The sequence below is a fragment of the Megascapheus bottae genome, chromosome 23, assembly GCF_031878675.1.
Source record: "Megascapheus bottae isolate mThoBot1 chromosome 23, mThoBot2.hap1, whole genome shotgun sequence".
Lineage (NCBI taxonomy): Eukaryota > Metazoa > Chordata > Mammalia > Rodentia > Geomyidae > Megascapheus > Megascapheus bottae.
In genome coordinates this window covers 17,343,127-17,367,962 of record NC_143531.1, presented here as the reverse complement: position 1 = coordinate 17,367,962, position 24,836 = coordinate 17,343,127, and the positions used below count along the sequence as shown (strand labels likewise).

At 37.1% G+C, this 24,836-nt stretch overlaps 1 protein-coding gene across 5 annotated transcripts in view; it reads left to right on the top strand.

Moving 5' to 3' along the window:
• Pdlim5 (PDZ and LIM domain 5) overlaps positions 1-24,836 on the top strand; it is a 144,163-nt gene that overhangs the window by 86,053 nt on the left and 33,274 nt on the right. For 2 of the 5 annotated variants that reach the window (XM_090356793.1, XM_090356791.1), the window contains exons 5-7: positions 4,301-4,473; positions 4,903-4,939; positions 5,486-6,567. In XM_090356793.1, the coding sequence (XP_090212919.1) occupies positions 4,301-4,473; positions 4,903-4,939; positions 5,486-5,579 (304 nt within the window). In that variant the 3' untranslated portion in view covers positions 5,580-6,567. Of the gene's footprint in view, positions 1-3,820; positions 3,839-4,300; positions 4,474-4,902; positions 4,940-5,485; positions 6,568-24,836 lie in introns of those variants that run through there. The other 3 variants (XM_090356792.1, XM_090356789.1, XM_090356790.1) reach the window with 3 other exon arrangements.

Genomic DNA, 24,836 nt, shown 5'->3' with positions numbered 1-24,836 from the left:
TTTAAGGGAAAATTACTCAAACAGTTTTTGTATTCATGTCATCAGCTTGACTTATATGTGATTACCTTTACATTTAATAGTTATACATTTAATAGTTATAAGACTGGAAGGTTTTTTCTTTTCTGATTTTAAAAGTGACTTTCACAGTTCTCTATTTCTATTTGTTATATCAAATTTCCCCATTCTTCGCCTTTTGTAGGGAACTCAATAACAATTTAAACTTCCACCAAGATGAATTTTTATTTAGCTATTTATTTTTTTGCCAGTCCTGCGCTTGAGCTCAGGGCCTGAGCACTGTCCTTGAACTTTCTCTAGGCCAGAACTCTACCACTTAAGCCTCAGCACGGCTTTTTTTTATGTATGTGGTACTGAGGAATCGAATCTGAGTCTTCATGCATAGGCCAAATTCCCAGCCTACCAATATGAATTTTATATGGATTTTATTATAGATACTTTTTTTTAGTAGGTAGACATTGGTTTTTCAATAACTTGAACCAGTACTACTAATAAATAAACTAGTTTTTAGTGTTGGGAGGATAGAAAACTAGTAAAAATGCCATCCAATCTTAATCAAAGCTTGACAATCTTAGCAGAATTTTAACTAACATTTGTATGTGTTTGGCTATATTTACATGACTATTTTGAAGCATGATTTTTGTGTATTGTCTTCTCTTAAATTCTTTGCTTTAAAAGTTGCTGTTTGTTTTCTTTTCTTTTTCCTCATCTCTGTTTTCCATCATCCTCAAAACATCCATATCTCTTCTATCACATCTTCCTTGTGTTTATTTCCCTCTACAGTAACCCTGGTACCATGTAAGTACTTAACTCCTGGTTTATTTTGTGATTTTCATGATTGTCCTTTTGTAATTTTCCATCTTGCTTTCAACCTTACTGTCATCAACAAATCCTTATTACTGTTATCTCATTCCCCCCCCCTCCCCAAATGTCAAGGAGCTATGAAACATGTTTTTCATGCTGAAGAACTTTTTATAAATATATATACATCAGGTATACCCATGTCTAGGCAGTGAAAAAACATAGAAGGCTTTTTTTTTTTTGCTAGTCCTGGGGCTTGAACTCAGGGCCTGAGTCATTGTCCTTGGGCCTTGGGCTTTACTCAAGGCAAGCACTCTACCACTTGAGCCGCAGCACCATTTCCGGCTTTTTCTGTGTATGTGGTACCAACGAATGGAACCAGGGCTTCATGCATGCTAGGCAAGCACTCTACCACTAGGCCATGTTCCTGGCCCAGGAGGCTAACTTTAGGGGATGAATATTATGTATATGCAAATTAGAGATGTAGTTTGGACCTCTCTTCTTTAGTATTTAAACTTTTCCTTTCTTTCTGTCTGTCTTTCTTTCTTTCTTTCTTTCTTTCTTTCTTTCTTTCTTTCTTTCTTTCTTTCTTTCTTTTTGTTTTTTTTTTTGTCAGTCCTAAGTCTTGAACTCAGGACATAGGCACGCTCCTTGAACTCTTCAGCTCCAGGATAGCACTCTACCACAGCGCCACAGTCTCACATGACTTTCATGCCCAGGCTGACCTTGAACCGTGATCCTCAGATCTTAGCCTCCTGAGTAGCTAGTATTACAGGCATGAGCCACTGGTGCCTGGTTTAGTATTTAAAAAAAAATTTTTTTTTTAGTTGGTTATGGGGCTTGGATTCTGGGCCTGGGCGCTGTCCCTGAGCTCTTCAGTTCAAGGGTATTGCCCTACTCCTTTAGATACAGTGCCACTTCTCATTTTCTAGTAGTTAATTGGAGATAAGAGTCTCACAGTTTTTTGTGCCCAGGCTAGATTTGAACAGTGATCCTCAGATCTCAGCTTCCTGAGTAGCTAGGATTACAGGTGTGAGCCATGATGCCTGGAGTATTTAAATTTCTTTAAAATTGTTGTTATAAAGGTGATGTACAGAAGAATAACAATTATATAAGTGTATTTTGTTTTTCTAACTTTGAAGGGATTTGCTAATTTTGAATGTCTATATTTTGAAGTGAATTACATCTACTATTTTGTGCACACATATTATTGATTCTGTTCCTTTGCATATGCAGATGACCCATAATCTTAATTGATGCACTGCAGTTATTTTTCTAGTCATCGTCAATGATGAGGATCATTATTGTGTGTTAGGAACAGTGGGAAGTACTTTACGTACATTATCTGTCTTATTTATTCCACAGGGCCATCTTTAGGATTCAATTTCCATTTCTCAAATGGAAAAACAGACTTAGAGAGTTAAGTGATTTGCATAAACATATTGGGTGGAGGATGCAATGTTCAAAACTTAGTCTGTTTGACTCTAAGGATGTTATTAAACTCCAAACCTACTGTATTCTTCATTGGGGAGAAACTCCATTGTACTGGAGTTTTGATAATGTTACTATCCACATGACAGCAATCGTGTGACATGCTGATACACTATATACTATGGTTTTCTAGCAGTGAATTAAAGCTTGTAGATCTTGCTACCCACAGCTGCCCATATTTAGAACACTTTACTCAGATCTTCTGCCAGTAGTCCAGTAGTTAAGGCTGACATTTTTTTTCTCTTCTGAACTTATACTCATAGATTCTAGCACTTTTTATTTGTCTTCTTTACAGGGGAAAGAAGTGGGGAATATTTTTTATGTTCTTAAAATGTTAAAGTAATGTAACTTGTAAATCCCTTAATATATACTTCATTCACATGAAAAAAAAAGAATGCTTTTAGCAAACTCAAAATTATTATTATTATTATTTTTTTGCCAGTCCTGTGGCTTGAGCTCAGGGCCTGAGCATTGTCCTTGGGCTTTCTCAAGGCTAGCACTCTACCACTTGAGCCACAGCACCACTTCTGGCTTTTTCTATGTATGTGAAGTGCTGAGGAATCGAACCCTGGTCTTCGTGCATGCTAGGCAAGGACTCTTACCACTAGGCCAAACTCCCAGCCCCAAACTCAAAATTCTTGAACTCTGTAGTTTATATATCTCTTTGACATATATTATTGCACTTAATCCTCAGAATAATGCTTCTTTTATTATTATTAATTTTTTTTTACCATACTGAGGTGCTAACTACATAGGTACTCTATCATTTCGGGCCACTCCCCTAGCCCTTTATGTTTTTTTTGGGGGGGGGGATAGTATCTCACTTTAGACCCAGGTAGCCTGGAGTTTGATCCTTCTAACGCACCAAACCTTAGTTGAGTAGAGTCTTGGAAGTTTTTCTCTGCCTTCCCCTCCCCTTTCCTGCTACCCAGGCTAATCTAGTACCAACCAACCCCCAATCTATTCTTGTTTCTCAAGAAGTTAGAAGAAGCTAGGATTGTAGTCTTGTGCCACCACATGTATCTGTATGCAGAACTCTTTTTTTCCCCTTTGCAGTTTAAGCAAGGATTTATTTTAGTGTAACAGGAAATGGGAGTTAAAGCTCTGTTTATGATTTTTAAAATAAATATCTCAGAGGTTTCTAGTATCCCATATATCTTCTTTGTGCTGATATTACAAATAGACTTTTATTTTTCAAGATAAATGATAGCTAGGTTTTTGACTGAGAAAACCATAGATGACAGTTTTGACCCTTTTCAGAATTACTTTTGGAATTTCTGGTTTAACCTGTAATAAAGCATTCATGGTTGATGGGATCCTTTAATTCTGTTAAAAAGCAAACTTTTCAAGCATCATTTTTATAACACAGGAAGACTGATACATGTTATTTCACATTTTTTTTATTTTGAATATTGTAGACTTTACATTTTCCTTTTATTTCTTATTCTTTTCTTTTCCTTTTCTTCATGTTGGAAATCTTTCTTCTGCTGCCTTCTTCTGCCAATTAAAAAAGGAAAATCCCACCTAAACGGTAATCTCTATGACATATATTCTTACCTACTAGTTTACATTAACATTATAAGTGAATTTATTTTACTAATTCAAGAAAGCTTAGTCTATTTTAGAAAGTATGATTAAAAAAACTGAGGCTGGGCCGGGAGTTTGGCCTAGTGGTTGAGTGCTTGCCTAGCATGCACGATGACCTGAGTTCGATTCCTCGGTTCCACATACATAGAAAAAAGCCAGAAGTGGTGCTGAGGCTCAAGTGGTAGAGCTCTAGCCTTGAGAAAGCCCAGGACTGGCAAAAAAAAAAAAAAAAAAACAAAAAAAAAAAAACAACTGAGGCCAAGTATATTTGCACAAGCTGACTATTTACATGAAAGGAATAGTGAGGATTAAATGTATTAATTATAAATAATTCACCACAGGATCTTTTATCCACAGAATGTAATTTAAAATGTTTTCATTGTTGTTTTCTTCTTTACATCCCTAGCCCACCAAGAAAACACATTGTGGAGCGCAATACAGAGTTTTACCACATACCCACTCACAGTGATGCCAGCAAGAAGAGACTGATGGAGGACACTGAGGACTGGCGCCCACGGACGGGAACAACTCAGTCTCGCTCTTTCCGAATCCTCGCCCAGATCACTGGGACTGACCATGGTAAGAATTCACTTCTAGGAAATTCTTTTTTCCATGTGAGTTGGGGATGGTTTCTTATTTTTTTGTCCACGTGGGTAGAGATCTTAAGGAATGAATATCCTTTGCCCCAGAAAGTGACCTTTAGACTTGTTGGCAGTCATTAGAAAACAATTCTGGGACATACTGTTCACTTTTAAATTAAGTTGTGTATAATACAGGTACTGTAACTAAGATGCCAAGTCTAGGAGACTTACATTGAGAAGACAAGAAGGAGAAGGAAGAGGAGGAGGAGGGGAGAGGAGAACTCTTGATCTAGTAGTTAGCCAGTGATAACATGATATGATGTTTTTTAAATTGCCTCTGAAACTTGGGACAGTTGATATTGATTGAGAGCAGTAATTACTTAAGTGGCTTTCAGGTAAATTAATGTTCAATATTGTTATATTTCAGTGAAGGAATCTGAAACTGACAATGTAAAGAAGGCAAAGTAAGTTCTTTGTTTTTTTTTTAATTGAATGATTCCCTTTCATGAATGGGCTGATTTGATTTTTACAGATTTTGAAGTTTAATGGTATGCCATTCTGTCTTTGCAAATTGGAGCTAAGCATTTCAGTGTGGTGCCACTTGTGACTTAATTGTACACCTTACAGATTTTCAAGTTAGTGATGTTGCCTCTGTTTATGTCTAAGGCATATTCTCTTTAGTGTTGAAAAAGGCATGAAATAAGAAATGTATTTGGGGATGCTTTGCTAACAGTTGATCTTTAGGAATGAGTTGATGTGTTGTCTCAGTTCACTTTGTGTCATACAGATTTATGTTTCCAAGAAGCTTCTGTAGACTTAACTTCTGTATTTCTAAAAATGTTCTACTCTTTAAACTCTTTGCTATTTAACAACAACAACAACAACAACAAAAACTGTGTGAAATGAGCTTTATTTATCAAGCATGTGTTCTGCATGGTGGAATTAGTATAGAACCTGTTTTCTTTCTATTTCTTATGACTCTTCTATCACTCTTGTTTTTATTTCCGCAGGGAAAAGATACCCCTTCACGTCTTTAGTCCCAAATACACAAAATTACGTGACTGGCACCATGAAGTTTCAGCACGTGCTCTTAACGTACAGTGATTTATGAGCCTTGCAACCCCAAGCAGCCAGCACATACCTTTTCACTCACCTTTACTTTTTCAACTTCATAGCAAAATCTGTATTACATTTGACCTCTGAAAAAGTAGAACTTTGCTATACCTTTCTAAGGAATTCCTATTGTGAAAACAAGAAAGATGAACCTGTTATGCCAATTGGTAGCTCACAAATGTTAAAGCAAAAAAAAAAATCAAGGGACTAGATTTATTCAGTGTGTTTACATCTGTTTTCATTATTGTTATGGTCATAATCTTGGAAAAAGAATTATTTTCCTAAGTGTATTTGGCTGGTAGATTGAAGCAGAGGCAGAAGAGCAAATAATGTCTTTATCTAATTTTGAAAATACTTCCTTTATGTTATTACATTTCGCAAGATTACTTTCAGGTCATTACTATGGAATACCCAAAATTGATTGTAAATTATTTTAAGTAAGCAAATGGGAGGAGACAAGATTAAACAGAAGACTTTATTAGATTTTTTTTTTTAATTTAAGAGTTAGGCATCCTATAAAGCAGGGACCGCTTGGAATGGCTATGTGAAAAGGGAGAGAGCAAGATTTTGCTCCTAAACAAAGCAAAGAAGAGAATTCTCTTCTTTTTTGCAGTAGGGAAACATAGTGTTCTTTTGGTTTGGTTAGATTAAAAATTCTATTTTCTACCAAAGTAATATATTTCAGTTTCAGGATAACAGATTTCGGGATGCATACTAGGAAGAGTTGTATAGAAAGGTAGATTTACTTTATTTGCAATTTATAGAAAGTAACAAAGTAAAATGCAGTTTAAATGATTTTACTTTGTATTATATCTGCTGTGTTTTGCTGCTAATCAATCCTAGGAAGTTATGTTTTGAGCAATACATTGAAGCCACATACCTGACCAGAAATGCATTGTGCCTTGTAATATAATGTATTATATATTAGATCTGCATCAGTAATAATTGCATTTTGATGTTTGGAAAAGTATTGTAATAAAGTTGCCTCTAACTTAGCTTTGTACTTGTCCTCTTTCCTTGAGGCTAGTAACTGTGCCATTGAGGATTTGTTATGGTATCATGAGTATATTAAATAATTATCTTGACATTTCATTTGAAAAATAATTTTTAGCTTTATGAAGTTGCTGAAAATTCATAAAGCATGTAATTCACGGCAAAGATCTATATTTTTTTTCCTTTGAAGTGTTACCTTACATTATGTAACATTGTTTGCAATAGTATAATATATAAAATAGGTAGACTGTTGATACAAAAAAGAATTATTCATTGTATGAAAATGATCACTAAAAATTCTTTATATATTTAATGATACATTTTTATTTATGTATAGTTTAATATTACTTTAGAGTAGGACAGATGCTTGATACCTTGAGAAACTAAATTTGTTTCAGTTAGTCATTTATTACTATTTAAAATTTAGCCCCTAAATGTTTGTGTCTAGGATTTTTTATGCTCGTTTCCTCTAAATGTCATGATATAGGATATCTTTCTTTTATTACACCAGTTCTTCTTCAGACACTAAGATGTCTTGCCTGCTGTGCTTTTAGGACCCTAACATCAATCCTAGTTATTACTATGTTTCTGTCCTCTGGAAGAAAATCGACTTTCCTAACCCAGGCTTTCCTGTACCTAATAATTCTTCCTCGATCTCAAAAGACAGTATTGGAAAGATTGAATTAAAGTCACATAAAAATGATATAGTAGGGTAGATGTGATACTTTTACCAAGAACCAAGTCTCTGAAAGAACTACTGAACTGATAGCACTACTAGAAAGAATTTTAGGTAAATTCTTTAATTTTTAATTCTTCCCTAAGACAGACAAAAGAACTTTCTATTTTGAAATAGAAACTAATGAAAACAAAAATTTTGCCCAGCTAAGTATTTTAATGTGTCATTGAAAGTACAGGCTTAGATAATTGAAGCATATGTGAGAATAGGAAGAGATGTTCAGCCAGGATCACAAAGGACATTTCCATCTGACCAAGTTGAATTCTGAGCTTCATGAGTCTTCTGGGACATTTTATATTTGTAGCTAAAAGCTAGCCAAGACTTATAAAAAGTTTCTGCAAAAATATTATTTTAAGTCTAGTGATCTAATTTATGACTTGTTTTTGTTTGTCTTACATAATCTTTCCCTATCAGAGGTTTGTATTGAATATAAAATTGGGAAGTTACTCTTTAGAATTTTCAACATTTAAAAAAAATAGTGTTCTACCAGTGAGAAGATGGAATGTGTCTTAAAAACAGTGGGATATCTTTTTGCTACTTCGAAAAATACATTGTAGGAACAAAACATACTCATTTTCATTTGTTCATCATTCTACCCCAAGGAAAGCTCTGTACAGAAACATCTTAGAGTTGATTATTACGTTATGATATGAAGATACAGAATAGCACTCCCTTCTGTTATTCAGTTATTTGAAAAAGAAAGAATATGGTGGCTTTCCCCCATATAATCTTACAATTATTGTGTTCCTGATGTGTGTTTACAAATCACATGAATCATAAATATTCATTCATTGTCTATTTTCATACTTTCAAATGAGTAATTACTGAGTATTGACATGCCAGACATGCATTTATATGCTCTCTGTACCGCAGTAAGTACAGAGATAAACAAGATGATTTGAGGTAATTTTTTTTTTGCCAAGATAATAAAATAGGTTAAGTCAATAAAACAAAACAAAACAAAACTGGCACAGGTAAGGTAGTATTGCTTTAGATTCTGTGTTGGACCCCTGAGGAAATGACCTTAACACCAGTGCTAGGGAGAGGGAAGGAAGTAAAGTTGACCGACCATGTGATGATCCGAGACTTTAAGACTTGGGAGAAGCAGGTCTGGTAACAACTGTGTCAAGTATTTCGAGCTGGAAGGACATGGGGCCGATATGTGGAAAACAGGAACATTCCAGGCAGAGAAAATGCTTAACCCTAGAGGGGAACAACTTAGATCCTCAATCAAACCACATTTAATTAAAATTAGAAAATCCGTAACCAAGGCCTGGGTTGGGGGGGGAGAAGGGAGGAGAAGGTGGTTATCAGCAATGATTGAGGGCTCTCCTACCATTTGTGTGAGGCGCTAGTCTCCACTGCTGCCTGCCCCCTTCCCCCCCAAAAAAAAATAAGAAAAAGGAAAAGGAAAGGATGGTCCAATGTCTGTTTTCAGCTTGCTAAATAAAATTCACACTTGCTAGGTGCTGGTGGTTCAGGCCTGTAATCCTAGGTACTGAGGAGGTTGAAATCTAAGGATCACAGTTTGAAGTCAGCTTGAGGAAGAAACTCATCCATCGGTCTCTTTATCTTCAGTAAGCTACCTAGAAAAAGCCGGAAGTGGTACTGTGGCTTAAGACTAGTGGTGTGCTAGCTTTACACAAAAGAAACTCGGGCCCTGAGTTCATGCCCCAAGACAGGCAACATGTATGCCTGTTTAGGGCCAGCCACAATTGCCATCAGTGAAATGTTTTTTCCACTGAGATTCAATGAGGTCCTGGAGAAGGGAGGCAGAGATGCACTGTGTATGTGTAACAAATAGGGAACAGAAACCAGATTCTGATACATTGACTATGATGTGCTATTCATAATTTAATGATAAACTTACTAGTTTAGTCCCATTTATAAAAAAGTTGGTTAAAATTGTTTGGAATTATTGTTTCTGTTTATCACATCCAAAAAATTTCCATACACCAAGAAAGTTTTTCCTGGATCACTGTTTCCAAAATAAGCACTAGAGGTGTTTCTCTTGTGCAGTAATGGGAAACAGGTGATGCTCTCGTGGTCCCAGTGATTCTTCTTGAGGAGCACTTCCCATGCTGAACTCCGTCCTGAGGGCTGATTTCTGGAGAATCTAATCTGCAACAGAATCAGATTCTTTAGATCCCAGTTCTCTTCAGCAGGGTCCTTTAATTCATCTTCTTGTTACTTTTTCTGTCTTCTGTCATTTTCTACCTCTTTTTAAAAAATTATTTTTCTCTTTTAATTTTATTTCTTCTATTTATTTATTTTTGTGTATGGTACTGAGGAATCGAACCCAGGACTTTATGAATTCTAGGCATACACTCTACCACCAAGTCACATTCCCAGCACCTCTCTCTTCTTAAGTCTTTAAAAATATCAGTTAAAGGTGCATGGAAATCAGAGGGAAGATGCATTTGTTTTTCGTTGTTGTTGTTTATTTGTGGATTACATTAGAAACCACCTAGGAATAATGAACAAATTTATATTTGAAAATTAAATATAATCAGAACTTTATCAATGAGACAAGAACCTTCAAAATGAAAATGAGGATTAACAGTAGAATCCAATGAATACTTAAAATAGTACCAAACTTTTCCTGAGAATTTGCATGTTGCAGTCTTCCATATGTAGGGATTAGCCCTTTAATCATCCACTTCCTATGTTTTTTTCATATATTTTTATTGTAATTAATAGAAGGGTTACATTATATTCGCCAGATAGAAGGTGCATTAATTCACATACATTGATACCCTTTCTCATGTCTTGGTCCCCATTTCCCTCCCCCCATCCCCACCTCTCATCTTGTTTCCCCTCCTTCCCTATCCAATTTCAAATAACCAAATATAAATATATCCAATATATCAGATAACAAAGTGAGATACTATAACAATATGAGATAACCAAGGGACAGCAAAAGAGATGAGAGATAACAGTACATTAAGGACAACAATCACTCATTATATGGCTTTTATTTCTATATCCTAGAGGTCCTTTCATTTAGCGTCCTACTATATGGCCTTATGTATCTAGGTTTTGCTCTATTGCAAATCTCTGCTAGGAGAGCCCAAGGTTTCTACTGATTATGACCGAACACATCTTATTTCTGCACATTGTTAAGAATTTATGACCATTTCTTTTCTTTAGGTGGGAGGAGACGGTACTGTTAAGTAGCCCTTAGTAATGTTCTGGGTTAAATGCAAATGCAGAAGGGTGGGTGCCACTGGAGGGGATAAAGATATTAAATATGTATGGTATCATGAAAAGAGCCACCCAGCACCAGACACTAATGGTAAACTATGGAGGAACTGGGCCGAGTGCACATGCCGCCTTCTCCATGTCTTATGGTTTCTTACAAGGCCAACCATTGTCTTTTTCTTATAGTGCATCCTCACTTTCGCCATCCGCACCCCGTCCTGGGAACTGACATAGTTCACACTTTTTTCTTTTTTCTTCTCTTTTTCTTTTTAACTCCTCTGGGATTTTCCTTTTCTAAATAGTAGAATGGATATTTATTCACATATCTCAGCTGTCCAACTGTAAGCTCATTGAAGACAAGAAGAGTCTTGTAAGTAATATAGCAGCAGTAAATAATATAAATGGAAATGTTTGATTTCAGCACTGAACACTTGTTAGACAGGTAACCTGCTACTTGAGCTCCAGCCCAAAGATGTATTTTTGTTTTTCAGTTTCAACTATATAGCATTACTAATAGTAATCTGCCATTTTAATGTTTATAAGCAAATAGCATTTTAGTTTAGTATAAAATTCTCTAAAATTATTATAATCAAAACATCGTTTTAACAATCTTTTATCTTTCTTGGTTAGGGAATGATACCACATATTGTGCCTGAGAATTATATGACTTCCCAATTTTCAAAAAATTAAAATACTTAATACTTCTTGTAGCAGAAAACCATTTTAGATTGGGGTCACCAATTATGCTGCATGAAACTGAAACCTTTATGGAGGGAAAAATGCAAAATAAAACACCTTTTTAAGGCTAAAGTACTCCCCAGGTCTGTGTCCATATCTGAATCTTCATTTAGTTGTGTCTGGTTTCATGTGAAGTACTAATATAATGTTCATGTGCTTTGGAGCTGACTGCCTTCAGAGTGGGGGTTGACAATGAAGAATAAATCCTGTTACTTCTTGAACAGAAACCTACCACTATGGCATATCCATTGACAATTTAGAATGAGAAATTTTATGCATATTTCCAAATGTGCTTTTATAACTTGAAAAACTTACAAAACACATCTGTGTATTCACAGATGTTAAGATGGCCTAGCAAAAGAGATTCATGGAGGCACATAGTTTGATGACTTACCCCAGGTCATCATTATTGTGTTTGGAAAAGCAGCCTCTGGTTCAGTATCCTGAAAGCATGTACCAGTTGACTTTATCTATCACCCTAAACTACTGTTTTCTAAGTTATGAAAGGGAAGTGGAAGTCATTCCCTAATGTGACATTTGCACATATTTTTGTGAGGTAAGAATTAACAACCACACTTCCCAAAAGACAGAATATCATCACTCCTATCATTTTGAAATTGAACTTAAAAATTAGTCAGAATCTGTTAGCTAATACCATGATACCCATTTTTAAAGAATTGTCTGCCAGGGCCAAGAGTGGTGCCTACTGGTAAAGTGCTTGCCTAGTACACACAAAGCCTTGGGTTTGATTCCTCAGTATCACATACACAGAGAAAGCTGAAAGTGGGGCTGTGGCTCAAGTGGTAGAATGCTAGCCTTGAGCAAAAAGTGTCCAAGGAAGGTGCCCAGGCCCTGAATCAAACCCCAGGACTGGGGAAAAAAAATCGTCTGCCAAGATATAAGAAAGATTTAAGGTGGGTATATAATCTAGTAATTTGTCCTAGTTGCAAAATATGGAATATTTGTACTGAATCTGCTTTTATTTACTGCTGGAAGTTTTACATGCATGCAAATATGGGGTTGGAGACTACTGTGTAAATGTCGCCATCTACTGAACTTAAGTAGTTACTGCACTTTAGTTCCTTATGTGCGTAGAAGCTTAAGAACCTGTATACATTCACACACAAATTGTTGAGCTCTCTAATTTTGAAAATACTTATCTTTTCCTCCAAAGTACACTTTTATTCATCCAAGTCAGTATTTGTAATATGAAAAATTACACCTCACAGTCCAGAATACGTACCAAGCAGATTTTTTTTCAGTTTAGTCATCTTTCTTCTTTGGTGCTGGTTTGGGTTCTTTTACACAACAGAGTTATTTTACTGAATTAAACCAGAAAATGAAAGGAGTTTGTTGTAAAACTCAATAGTGAGGATGACTTCTGAAGCTTAATGTGGGAAATTTGGCATCCATTCTTCAGTATCAACCAAAAAATCAGAACATGGCAACAGGTAGGAGCACAGATGACAGAGCCTTTGTCATGGTGAAGTATTCATTTTCTATATCTTGGTGCCACTTGATTTTACATATTTCTGTCATATCAAAGGTTTTAGAAGACCAAGTTCCATCTGCTTTACTTCATGTTTACATGAAGATTTGTTTGTTTTAGATAGTGTACTTTTATCAAAGGAAGTGAACAAATAATATTTCTGATATATAAAACATGCTAAGAGGTTCTAAAAGATGTTTATATATACACACATACACACATGTATATATATAATTTTTAGAATATCTACCACAGAAACTGTATGGCTTACAAACCTAATGTATGTGCAATATGACTCTTTACAAAAAACTGTTTTCCAATCCTGTGCACACGAGCCCAGGGTCACATGCATGCTAAGCAAGCACTCTGCCAAAATCCTGGATTCATTTTTTTATTTCATATATGCTTGGTTATACTAATCTATACATTAAATTTCTATAGCTTTTTTTCCCTCCTGAGCTAAGGACTGAACTCAGGGTCTTGCATTTACCAGGCAAGTGCTCTTCCACTGAGCTAAACCCCCAACCCCTGTGTTAAATTCTTAACAAAAATTTCACATACTTTTTGTAGACATTTATCGCACAGTCAGTCTCAATTCTCCATGTTTGGATCTTTCTGTTTTAGTATTTATTAATTGTACCCAACTTACTTATTTACTTCTGATGGGTTTGAATTTGTTTCTTTGAACAGAGACTATGTGAAAGCTAGGATAACTCTGGTGGAAATTTTGATTTAATGGTACATACTTTTTGTTTGTTTGTGGGTTGTGGAGTTGAACTCAGAGCTTGGGCATTGTCCCTGAGCTTTTTTGCTAAAGGCTAGCTAGCATTCTACTACTTGAAATCACAGTGCTACTTCAGATTTCTGGTCATTAACTGGCAATAACAGTTTCATGGACTTTCTTGCCGCAGCTGGCTTCAACCATGATCCTCAAATCTCAGCCTCCTGATTAGCTAGGATTATAACCATATGCCACTGGTGCCTGGCTTTATTTATTTTTCTAATATACTTTATTCATAAAAAGAAAGAAAATTGAGAATGAATTTCTTAAATATTTTAACACCTCCAGGTAGTTGCATATCATTAGTTAAACAATGGCATATTAGATGTTTCTATATAGAGAAAGCAGCACTTCTAAACAAACTTGCTGACATCAAAGTTATCTTTTAGATTCTAACAGGAAAAGAATCAAATGTTTCTTGCTAAAGTCAATGAAGCGTTTTACGAGGATATTGTAGCAGCACTGGTGATGTTAATGAAATGTACAGCAACCATGGAAAAATTCCTTCAAATATGAAAATTGAATCCACCAAATAACATTAATTCAAGTGGGGAAAGAGAAAAACTGAAGTGATATTGCTAGTGGTGTTGGTGGAATTAGGATTCATTGTTGGAAGAGTTAAATAAACATAGATAACCTAGAGTAGAGGCAAATACTGAAATAGTTTTGGGTTGATTTACATCCGGGAGAGAATTGATTTCTGTATACATGACCCTAAACAGTTTTGTCAAACGACTCCATCAGTAATTTCTAGCACAGCATAGTGACCACCTAGGTTTGTGAAGTAGTACTATTTACATTTATTTTAAACTTGGAACATGAGAAAGAAATTAAGAGTGGGGAGGGTGGATGGAGGGAAAGGGGGACAAAAACATGAGAAGGGGTATCAATGTTTGAGAAATAATGCACCCACTACCTGACAAATGTAACTGTAACCCCTCTGTACATTACCCTAACAATAAAAAATTAATATTAAAAAAGAAATTAAGAGTGGGAGAAGCAAGCTGTCAGAAAGAATGGCATCGCCTCATTTGTAAGGAAATGGAAAGACTTAGAAAAAATCATATTAAGTGAAGTAAGCCAGATTCAAAGGAACATAGGCCCAATAGTCTCCCTCATTTGTCATAATCAGTAGGAACCTTGGGCTCTCCTAGCAGAGATTCACAATAGAACAAAATCTACATACATAAGGCCATGTAGTATGACGCTAAATGTAAGGACCTCCAGGATATAGAAACAAAAGCCATATAATGAGTGATTGTGGTGCTTGATGTACTATATTATCTCTCATCTCTTTTACTGTCCCTTGGTTATCTCATATTATTACAATATTTCACCTTGTTATCTGATATATTTTATATATGCTCAATTGGTTGTTTGAAATAGGAGAGGGAAGGGGGAAATCAAGTTGTGAGGGGGAGGGGGAAGGGAAATGGGAAACAGGACATGAGAAAGGGTATCAATATTTGTGAAGTAATGTACCTTCTATCTGATGAATATAATGTAACCCTTCTATTAATTACAATAAAAGTATATGAAAAAAAGAGTTGGAGAAGCAAATATAGTACTGCTTTTCAAAAATGGAAACTCTGACTTTTAAAATATGGTCTAGTTTAAACTTGAGGTCACTTGAGAGAAAATTTAGAAGATATTCTTTCTATTTCTTTTCTTTCTGTTTTGTTTTTGTTTCAGTATTAGGCTTTGAACTCAGGGCTTCACCTTGGCTTTTATGTTTGAAACAGTATTTAACAGTTATGCACATAGGATTTACATTGCATGAAGCATTATAATTCATCTAGAGCCACTTACAATGGCGTAGACCTGAACTCCTCCTAGCTACATGGGAGACTGTGACAATACAGCAAGACCCTGTCCTTTTCTTTTTTACATTAAAAAAGTAAGAATTCTCAGATTTTTGGTACCCTCAGTTTGCTGAAACAAGGCTATAGCTATAAATTCTGTACACAATAAATAAATCCAAAAATGTGCTTTTGTTCCACTTACTCATCGCAGGGTTCTCAGTCTAGAGGCAGACATAGTATGGAAAAGCAGATAATACAGATTTAAATTATGATGTTATATGCAGGGCAGCATGATCAATACAATGAGGGGTGAGGAAGAAAAAGACTGCTGGACACTGGTTAGGGAAAAAGAAGATGCGTGAGACATGAGACACAAATCACCTGTCAGTGTCAGTCATGGGAATATGTAGGAGATATGCTCTCTAGACAAAGATCGAACCAGGAAGTGTGGCCTAGTGGTACAGTGCTTGCCTAGCATGCACAAAGCCCTTCTATGCCACATACACAGAAGAAAGCCAGAAGTGCTGCTGTGGCTCAAGTGGTAGAGTGTTAGCCTTGAGAAAGCTCAAGGACAGTTCAGGCTTAAGTTCAAGGAAAAAGGAAGGGGGGAAGGGAGACGGAAAGAATAGACAAAGGAGATCATATTGGTGTATTCAAGAACTCAAAGAAAATTGTTGTGAATGGCATATGGTAAATAAAGAGGACAGTGATGCAAAAATCAGTTAAGTAACAGTGGAGCAGATCTTTTATTGCCTTGTAGGGAATTTAGATTTTTCTCCCAAAGAAATATGCAACTCAGCAGAGGATTCCACTCATGGGAATAGCACTTAGTATATGTTTCTGAAGGTCATTTTTAATTCCTTGGACAATTAATTGAAAAGGAAGACATAATACAAGCAGGACATGGCAAGTTAGGAGTATTTTTTAAATTAAGGCAAGAGATGACACTGGCTGCAGCCATGGAGTTACTAATGGAGGTGAAGAGAACTGAATAGACTTGTTGAAGAAGAGCTGACATGGTTGTAGAAACTCGGAGAAGTGGGGATTATGGAGAGCACAGAATCACAAAGTTATTGCATTCACTAACAGTCCAGTTAGTAACAGTTAATTCTGCTCAGTGAACTTATGTCATCAAAAGGTAAAAGAAATTGGGCATCAGTGGCAATCTTAACTACTCAGGCGACTGAGATTTAAGGATGGAGGTTCAAAGCCAGCTGGGGCAGGAAAGTCCATGAGACTCTTATCTCTACTAAATTACCAAGAAACCTGCAAATGATGCTGTGGCTCAAGTGATTGGGCACTAGACTTGAGCAAAACAGAGCCCAGGGACAGTGCCTAGGCCCTGTTCAAGCCCCAGGACTGGCACATGAAAAAAGGAAGCGTAAGAAAGAAAGGTGCTTAAAATACAAGTTTCCAGGCATATTGTTCTTGCTGATGCAAAAGTAAAAGGTCATAGCTGGGTACAGTGGTTCACATCTGTAATCCTAGCTACTCAGGAGGCTGAGATCTGAGGTTCATGGTTCAAAGCCAGCCAGTGGACTAAAGACCAAAAGACTCTTATCTCCAATTAACCACTAGAAAACTGGAAGTGGTGCTGTGGCTCAGGGGTAGGGTGGTAGCCTTGAGCTGTAAAGCTCAGGGACATCACCTAGGCCCAGAGTTCAAGCCCCATGAGGTGTCAGGGGGAGTAACTTTGGAGAGCATACTGGAAGTAGTCCAGTCCTAAGGCTTAACATGGAAGAAATATATCATTAAACGGAAGAAATTAGGAAATTCAGTAGCAAGGTCGCTTAGTGATTCCACAGAATTCTATTAAAGTCACTAAGAAAGTTTTAAGGACAAGAGGAAGGCAGAGAGCCAGGGGCTAAAGCTCTTCAGGGTGAGATAGAGTAGATAAGGAGGTAGGTTAGGAGCGGGTAGTAATGAGATAACATCAGCCTCACAGGACTTGGAGTTTCGGTGGTAAAGGTAATTGGTCTTGTCAGAGAGCAGAAAGAGGGGAGGACTTCTGCTCCATTTCACCTCTGGTGAAAGGGAATATGAAAAAGGTTTGAAAGGAGAGAGTATAGTGGGTGATGGTGGGTTCTCAAAGGCCCAGTTGGATTTGGAGATGGGCAAAGCAGTAAAGAATAAGAGTAAGGAGATGATGGATGAGACAGGTGAACAGGTGAGAAGCAGGATGGGACTCCTCTCCAAGGGTAGGGAAAAATTTTAAACTCTATGAAGAGAGATTGGTGAGGTTAGAATATATGAAGATGGCACAATGTGGAAATTCAGGCATTGATTTATTTTTTGGTGAATGAATGAACGAAATAGTGATTGAATTGGGGGATTTAGGATATGTGTCCTATGAGCTAGAGAATACATGACTAATTAGCCATTGTTGATTAATGGTGGTAGGACAAAGACACTTTTACTTGATGTGCTGTTGAAGCTTTTTTAAGTCACCTGGCTTTTCCAAGGGCACCTGGTAGGCGGCTGTTGAATGTAAGGCATTCTAATGTTTATTAGTTTTAAAATAGATAACCCTATCAAATATGAGTAACATATAATTCATTATGAGTAATATATAATTTGTTTGTAGGATGTGGAAGAGAAGCCACTTTGAACTAAGAGATCTCTGAATTCACTGATAGGAAAGATTTAGGGAAGAAATTGCTAACACAGAGTGAGAAGGGTTAAAGTTGAGTTTCCCGCAACTACATAGAGTTGGGCTTTTTGGCAGGATTGTATTTTTTTTTTTAAGCAGCAGCTATGCCTTGAAGGTTTGCACACTATATTTAAAAAAATAGAGTTCAATGTCTATTCATCTTTGCCTGTCTTGCCTTTATACACAATAGCACATTTCCTCTAGAGAGATCAAGGAATGAAATCAGTAACTTGATTTCATAAAATGTTGACTTTGACACATAAGTAAATAAAGGTAATTGCTTTTAGGGAAAACAACAACGGGAACTGTGTGAAAGTTGAGGCACTCTCAAAGGTATGATGACACAGAATGTGTGGGCAAAGAGAAAACTTTCCTCAATTTAGCTGTCTTAATTCAGACTACTATGCCAAGAATACCCTAGGCTGAGTGACCTCAGAGTCAGACGTTTACTGCTTATAGTCTTAGAGGCTGGGGAAGATCAAGACTGGTAGATTCAAGATCTGGTGAGGGCTGTTTTGTGGTTTATAGAGTGCAGCTTTCTTCCTGTGTCTGTATGAGGGATGGGGCCAGGGAACCCCTGGCCTCTTATAAAAGCATTAATTTGCCTTCAAGACCTCATTGTTCACTTTCTGATACCATCATATGGGAGTTTAGAATGTCAACATCAGAGTTAGAGGAGATGCATCCTTTAGTATACAGCAGCAAATAATAAATTCCAGATCCATCAGCAAAATTCCTTTTGGGCTGGGTCCAGGTAGCTCATGCCTGTTATCCTAGCTACTCAGGAGGCTGAGGTCTAAGAATCAAGTTTTGAAGGCAAGACCTTTATCTGTGATGCTTAATCTATGATACCTCCAATTTTTGGGCAGTGAAAAGCTCCCCCCCCAATGGAAATATAACTAAAAAAATGGAATATAGCTTTGAGCTAAGAAAGGTAAGCAAGAGCATAATCCTGAAATGAAAGGACCTTCAGGATATGGAAACAAGAGCTATGTAATGTGTGATTGTTATTCTCAATGTACTTTGTTACTTCTCATCTCTTTGGTTGTCCCTTGGTTATTCTCATATTATTACAGTATCTTACCTTGTTATCAGGTATGTTGTATATATGTTTGTCTATTTGAAATAGGAAAGGGAAGGGGGGAAGCAAGATGAAGGGAGGGTGGTGGAGGGAGGAAAATGGGGACAAAAACTTGAGAAGGGGTATCAATATGTGTGAAGTAATGCACCCATCTGGCCAATATAACTGTAACCCCTCTATTAATTACAGTAAAAAAAATATGCAATTAAGAAAAGAGCATACCTGGAGATCAAACCCCAGAACTGATACACACATAAAATTCCTTTTGGGTCTTTTTGTCTTGCTGCTGTAAATATGCAGTACCTAGAACTCTAGTTCATTGGACTGTGAATTCAGCTCAGTAGTAGAGTTCTTGAAACCTTCCATAAGGCTGCAATTCAGTCCTCAGCAACACCACACACACACACACACACACACACACACACACACACACACACACACACACACACACTTTGTTTTAGCTACTATTTTCATCATTGCTTATTTATAGTTTTCTTGTTGCTTCTGATACACAGTTCTCCTTGAGATATGCATTTAGAGCATAGAAATGGCTGAAATCTGTTAAGAAATATATTTAGTTGTCTCATTGAATGCAAAATTTTACACTTGAGGTTTAGTTGATTTGATTTTCCAGAAGGGTGATTGCAGCTACAAGCAGACACTCAGTATTTACTATGAGGAACTTGCCTTTCCAGACAAATAATAGCTTTCTTGACTAAAATAAACCCCTCTGCTATGTCCTTGAACACTAAATGGCTGAATTCAGTCATGACTTGGATGTATTTCCAGATACTACTTTGAACATTTTCCTGTGTGAAAGTTGTTTCATGGAACAGTGAAAATGCCCCAGATAATTTCTTGTTTTTCCTTCTCTTACTTGATATAAAATGGGTATTTCGGAGTTTATGGATGTTTCCCCCTTATTTTGCAGTGTTGCAGACTTTTTATGTGAAGATGTAGTAAGTTGTCCTGTTCTTCGAATCATATCTGTATGGAGGTTAGCATTTACATTCTTAGTTGAGGACATAGCAAAAATAATTAAGGGAGAAGATTCAAAATGTGCATTGCTGCTTACCAGAAAGAGCTGATACACAATTGTGAATCTGGGACACTATGTGCTAGTGAGGGTTTAAACAGCTTTAAGTTGGAAAGAGTATAACCTCACTCTTTGAATGATGTGACTGCCAAGACAGAACACTTTGAAACTAAGGAACATTCAATGAAGTAATACATTTAAAAAGCAGAAAGTGGGAGAAAAACAGGGGAAGGAATAACTATATTCAAGAAGAAATATATTCACTATCTTATGTATGTAATTGTGACTCCTCTGTACATATTCCTAATGGTAAAGTTTTAATAAATGGCATAAAAATCAAGAAGAGGAGTGGGCAGTTTGTCACAGTTGGTTACACGCCCCTGTGGATGATGGGATGGTATAAGTATCTAAGTGGCAGTCAGAATCATGTAAACAGGTAGTAGAGTGGTATAGCAAGGGATTAAGAGATTTGGAAAGGAGTTGTTGTTTTTTTTTTTTTTTCCCATTTTTGATTTTGGGACTTTAACTCTGGACCTGGACGCAGTCCCTGAGCTCTTTAGCTCAAGGCTCACTCTACCCTCTTGAGCCACAGTACCACTTCCGGTTTTCTGGTGGTTAATATCTTTAGTGCCTGGGGTGGCTTTGAATGGTGATCCTCAGATCTCAGCAAGGATTGCAGGTGTGAGCCATCTCACCTGGCAGAAAGGGAATTTAATGGCATAGCACTTAGCCTTACAAGGTCAAAATGTTTGATTTTTTTCTTTTACAATAGTATGAGCATACTTAATGCTACAGAATGTACACTTTTAGTGGAAAATTTATGTGACATGGTTTTTACCATGACGAGCACAACAAAATACGAATTATCAACAAAATTTAGGCACCAAGGTTAGTGGTGATCTATGCAAGTGTGTGATTTTATTGTGTTGTGGAGTAAGCCACAATCAGAGCCATGTTGTAAGTGTGTGACAGAGAAATAGAAAAATAGGCAGAGGTAGTGTGCTATTGTTACTTTGTTTCAAGAGAACCTACAGTGTTTTCACCCAGGAGTGCAGAACATTCAGAGCCACATTCAGAGCCATGTTGGAAGGATGTGACAGTAAGAGAAATAGAAAAGTAGGCAAAGGTGGTATGCTGTTGTTATTTTGTTTTAAGAGAAGCTGTAGTGTTTTCACAGAGGAGTACAGAACACTCAGAGCCGAATGAAGAGAAGCCAGCTAAGGCACTTGAAAAGGAAAGAGACCGTGAATACTGCATAAAGGCTATGTTTTGGCACAATTAATTTTCAGGATTCAGGGAAAGTATCTTCTCACTTGTTCCTGTAGGATAGACTGAATAAGGTAAACCTGCCTGATTTTTCTGGGCCACACCTTTAGCAGGAGTCCACATTAAAAAGCACAGACATTTCAGAGAAACCCACAGTGCACAAATAGCTCTTTGTTCATTTTCCTAGAGGAAAAGCCAGCCAGCGGCAGTAAGCCCAGTTTTGCAGACATATCTGGGAAGGAACAAGTTCATGCCCCTCTAGTGAGAAATAAAAACTTACTTTAGCAACAAAGTAGAAAGTTTGTTTGCTGTAGAGGATATTTACTCCCTCGAGGGAATAAAAATGAAGGAATGTCAGAGGAGAATTCTGTCTGTTCTATATCAGATGCCTTAGTTTGAGATTTTGTTAGAAATCTAGTATCATTAGAGACTTGCTGTGAAAGTCCATGTGGAGAGAGCAAGGCAGACCTCCCAGGTGCACTTGTTTGAAATCCTGGAAATCTGGCTTTAAACCAGAGGGGAGAAAAATCACTTACTTATGCTGTCCGACATCTATAAAAATAAAGGAGGAAATTGAAAATAGGAGTGATTGTTCATAGTATTTCATGAGCTACATGAACTTTATTTTCGTATTTTCCCAGTCAACATAGCTCAATGAAGCATTAAAAAAAAAAATCTCTTCTTCTTTTTTTTTTTTTTTGGTTGAACATGGGACTTGAAGTCCAGGCCTGGGTGCTATTCCTGAGCTCTTCAGCTCAAAGCTAGCACTCCACAACTTGACCACAGTGCCACTTCTAGTTTTCCAAGATGGGTGGGAGCACCTGAGAGGGCCGAGCAGAGCCCAGTGGAAGTTCTCTGAAGAGCTGGTATCCCCTGATCATGGTACTTTTGAGCAGTGTCTAACAGTCTAAGCAGCATACAGCAAGACTTTTGTCTTGAGATGTTCACTCTGACATAGCTCAGCACCTTTTTCCCTCCCCCCTTTCTGTGAAGATCCAGATAGAAATACATTAAATTTTGTGGACCCTAAGATGTGTAATACTTACTTAACTCTTTCTTATTAAGGAAAGCAGCTGTAGATATGTAAATGAATGAACTTGGTGGTGGTATGTTAAAACTTCATTTGTATATGGAATTTTATGTATTTTCATACATAAAATTGAGCTTGGGGTCTGGGTCCTGTCCCTGAGCTTCCTTGTGCTCTAGGCTAGTGTTCTATCATTTGAGTCACACACTACTTCCAGCTTTTTCTGAGTGGCTTACTGGAGATGTGTCTCAAGGACGTTCCTGCTTAGGCTGACTTTGAACTGAGATCTGAAGATCTCAGTAGCTAGGATTGCAGGCATGAGTCACCAACACCCAGCAACATTCATATGTTAAACAATTAAAAGATGAAAACTATTCTTGTAGGTTAAGAGATGGCAAACCATATTAGACTTTGTAACATAATGTTTTACTCGTCTTTTTCTGTCTACCTTTTAAATGATGTTTTTGTTTCATATGACATTTTCTCAAGTTGTGTGCAGTGTTTACAACAGTAATAAAGAGATGACAGTTCTGGAAGGGACTGGAATATAGTCTGTGCTTAATTCTCTGTCTTAGTAACACTATGTAACTCTAGATCTCAACAGTCTCATGTATAAATAACATTTTTAGCTGCTATGAAGTATGTCATGAAGCTAGCTGGGAGAATTGGGTAATAGAAATAGGTAATAGAATTGGGTAACACAAATAGAATTGAGTAATAGAATAGGCTGACCCATTCCAAATCCCACCAGGCCTGGGCCAATACCTGTGGTGTTGGAAAACTTAAATTCATGGAGCCTGAATTGTTTTAAATCTTTCTCAATGCATGGTCAGTGAACAGGAATTCTCACCTGCCTTTTCTCCTCCATCCACATGGCCATAGTTGTGTTGAAGGACTGGGAGTTTGGCCTAGTGGTAGAGTGCTTGCCTAGCATGCACAAAAGCCCGGGTTTGATTCCTTGGTACCACATACATAGAAAAAAGCCAGAATTGGTGCTGAGCTCTAGCCTTGAGAAAGTCCAAGGACAGTGCTCAGGCCCTGAGCTCAAGCCCAGGACTGGCAAAAAAAACAAAAAACAAAAAAACAAAACCACAACAATAAACAGCCTATATTTCGTGGTGAGAAGAGGTCGTGTTTGGTTTTAACCACTTGCAGAATTGAACTAATGTGTATTTAAAAGATGATGTACATAATACTTCCTGGATTTTTTTTCATGAATGTTTTGGCTTGCTCTTTTTTTTCTTTCTTTCTGAACATATAGCCTTGGCAGTTTTCAGGAAGACATGTGTAAGACTGGAGCTCACCCGCCTGCCTCTTGCCAGGTGTTAAATCTGGGCAGACAAATAGCTACACTTCCTAAAGTGGCCTCTGCGTGTTCTAGGTAGAACTTTGACTTCTTGGTTTGTCTAAGGTTCAGTGCTGGTAAAGCACTGGTTACTAAAACGGTCTTGACTAAAACAGAAAAAGCTGTCATCAGCTACAGAACTGACCTCACTAATAATGTGAGAACGCTTGGTCCTCATCTCAGCACTGCTTCTCACTGCTTTTCAGCTAGTTATATTCTTGTTTGCTTTCTAATGCCTAATGTAGAACCAGGAAATTTGTGTGTTTTATTTACTTACCTTGTGTTTAAAGTCAACTTTTTGAGTTTGTCTTACGTATGCTCTTCTAAATCAGAGCATTTACCTAAGGCAGACAGTTTTTACGTTCCTAAACACCCAGACATGACTCTAAGAATATTCAGATTAGTAATGATACTTATGGGATTTTGGTAGTCCTTTTATATTACTATTTGTGACAAAAATATAAGGAAAAATCGATCATGGTCTCGTTTCTTATTCTTACAGGAGAAGGGTGCTTTAGTGTGTGTGCGTGCATGTGTATTTTTGACAGTTCTGGGATTTGAATTCAGAGCCTTCTGCCTTAGGAAGCGCTTACATGAGTAGTACTTCCAGCTCATTTTTGTTTTTATATTATTTTTTTGCAAGTCCTGGAGCTTGAACTCAGAGCCTGGGTACTGTCCCTGAGCCTGTCTGTGCTGAAAGCTAGCACTCTACCACCACTTCCAGCTTTTAATGTGTATGTGTTACCAAGGAGTCAAACCTAGGGCTTTGTGCATACTAGGCAAGCACTTTACCAGTAGGTCACACTTGAGCCATGTTTTTAGGCTATTTTTGAAATAGAGACTCACACGTTTTTCTTGCTTTTTTTTTGCCCAGTCCATCCTCAGATTTCCTACATCTCATACATAGCTGGGATCCAAGAAGTGAACCACCACACTTAGCATGTTTGTTGAGATGGAATCTTGCTCATTTTCTGCCCAGACTGACCTGAAACCATGCTCTCCCCAGTCTCTATCTCCAGAGTCAAGCCTATAGGCATGACTCACTGTGCCTAGCTAGGTGGTATGTTCTTTTAATCTGACTTCTTAATCATCTAAGTTCTTAG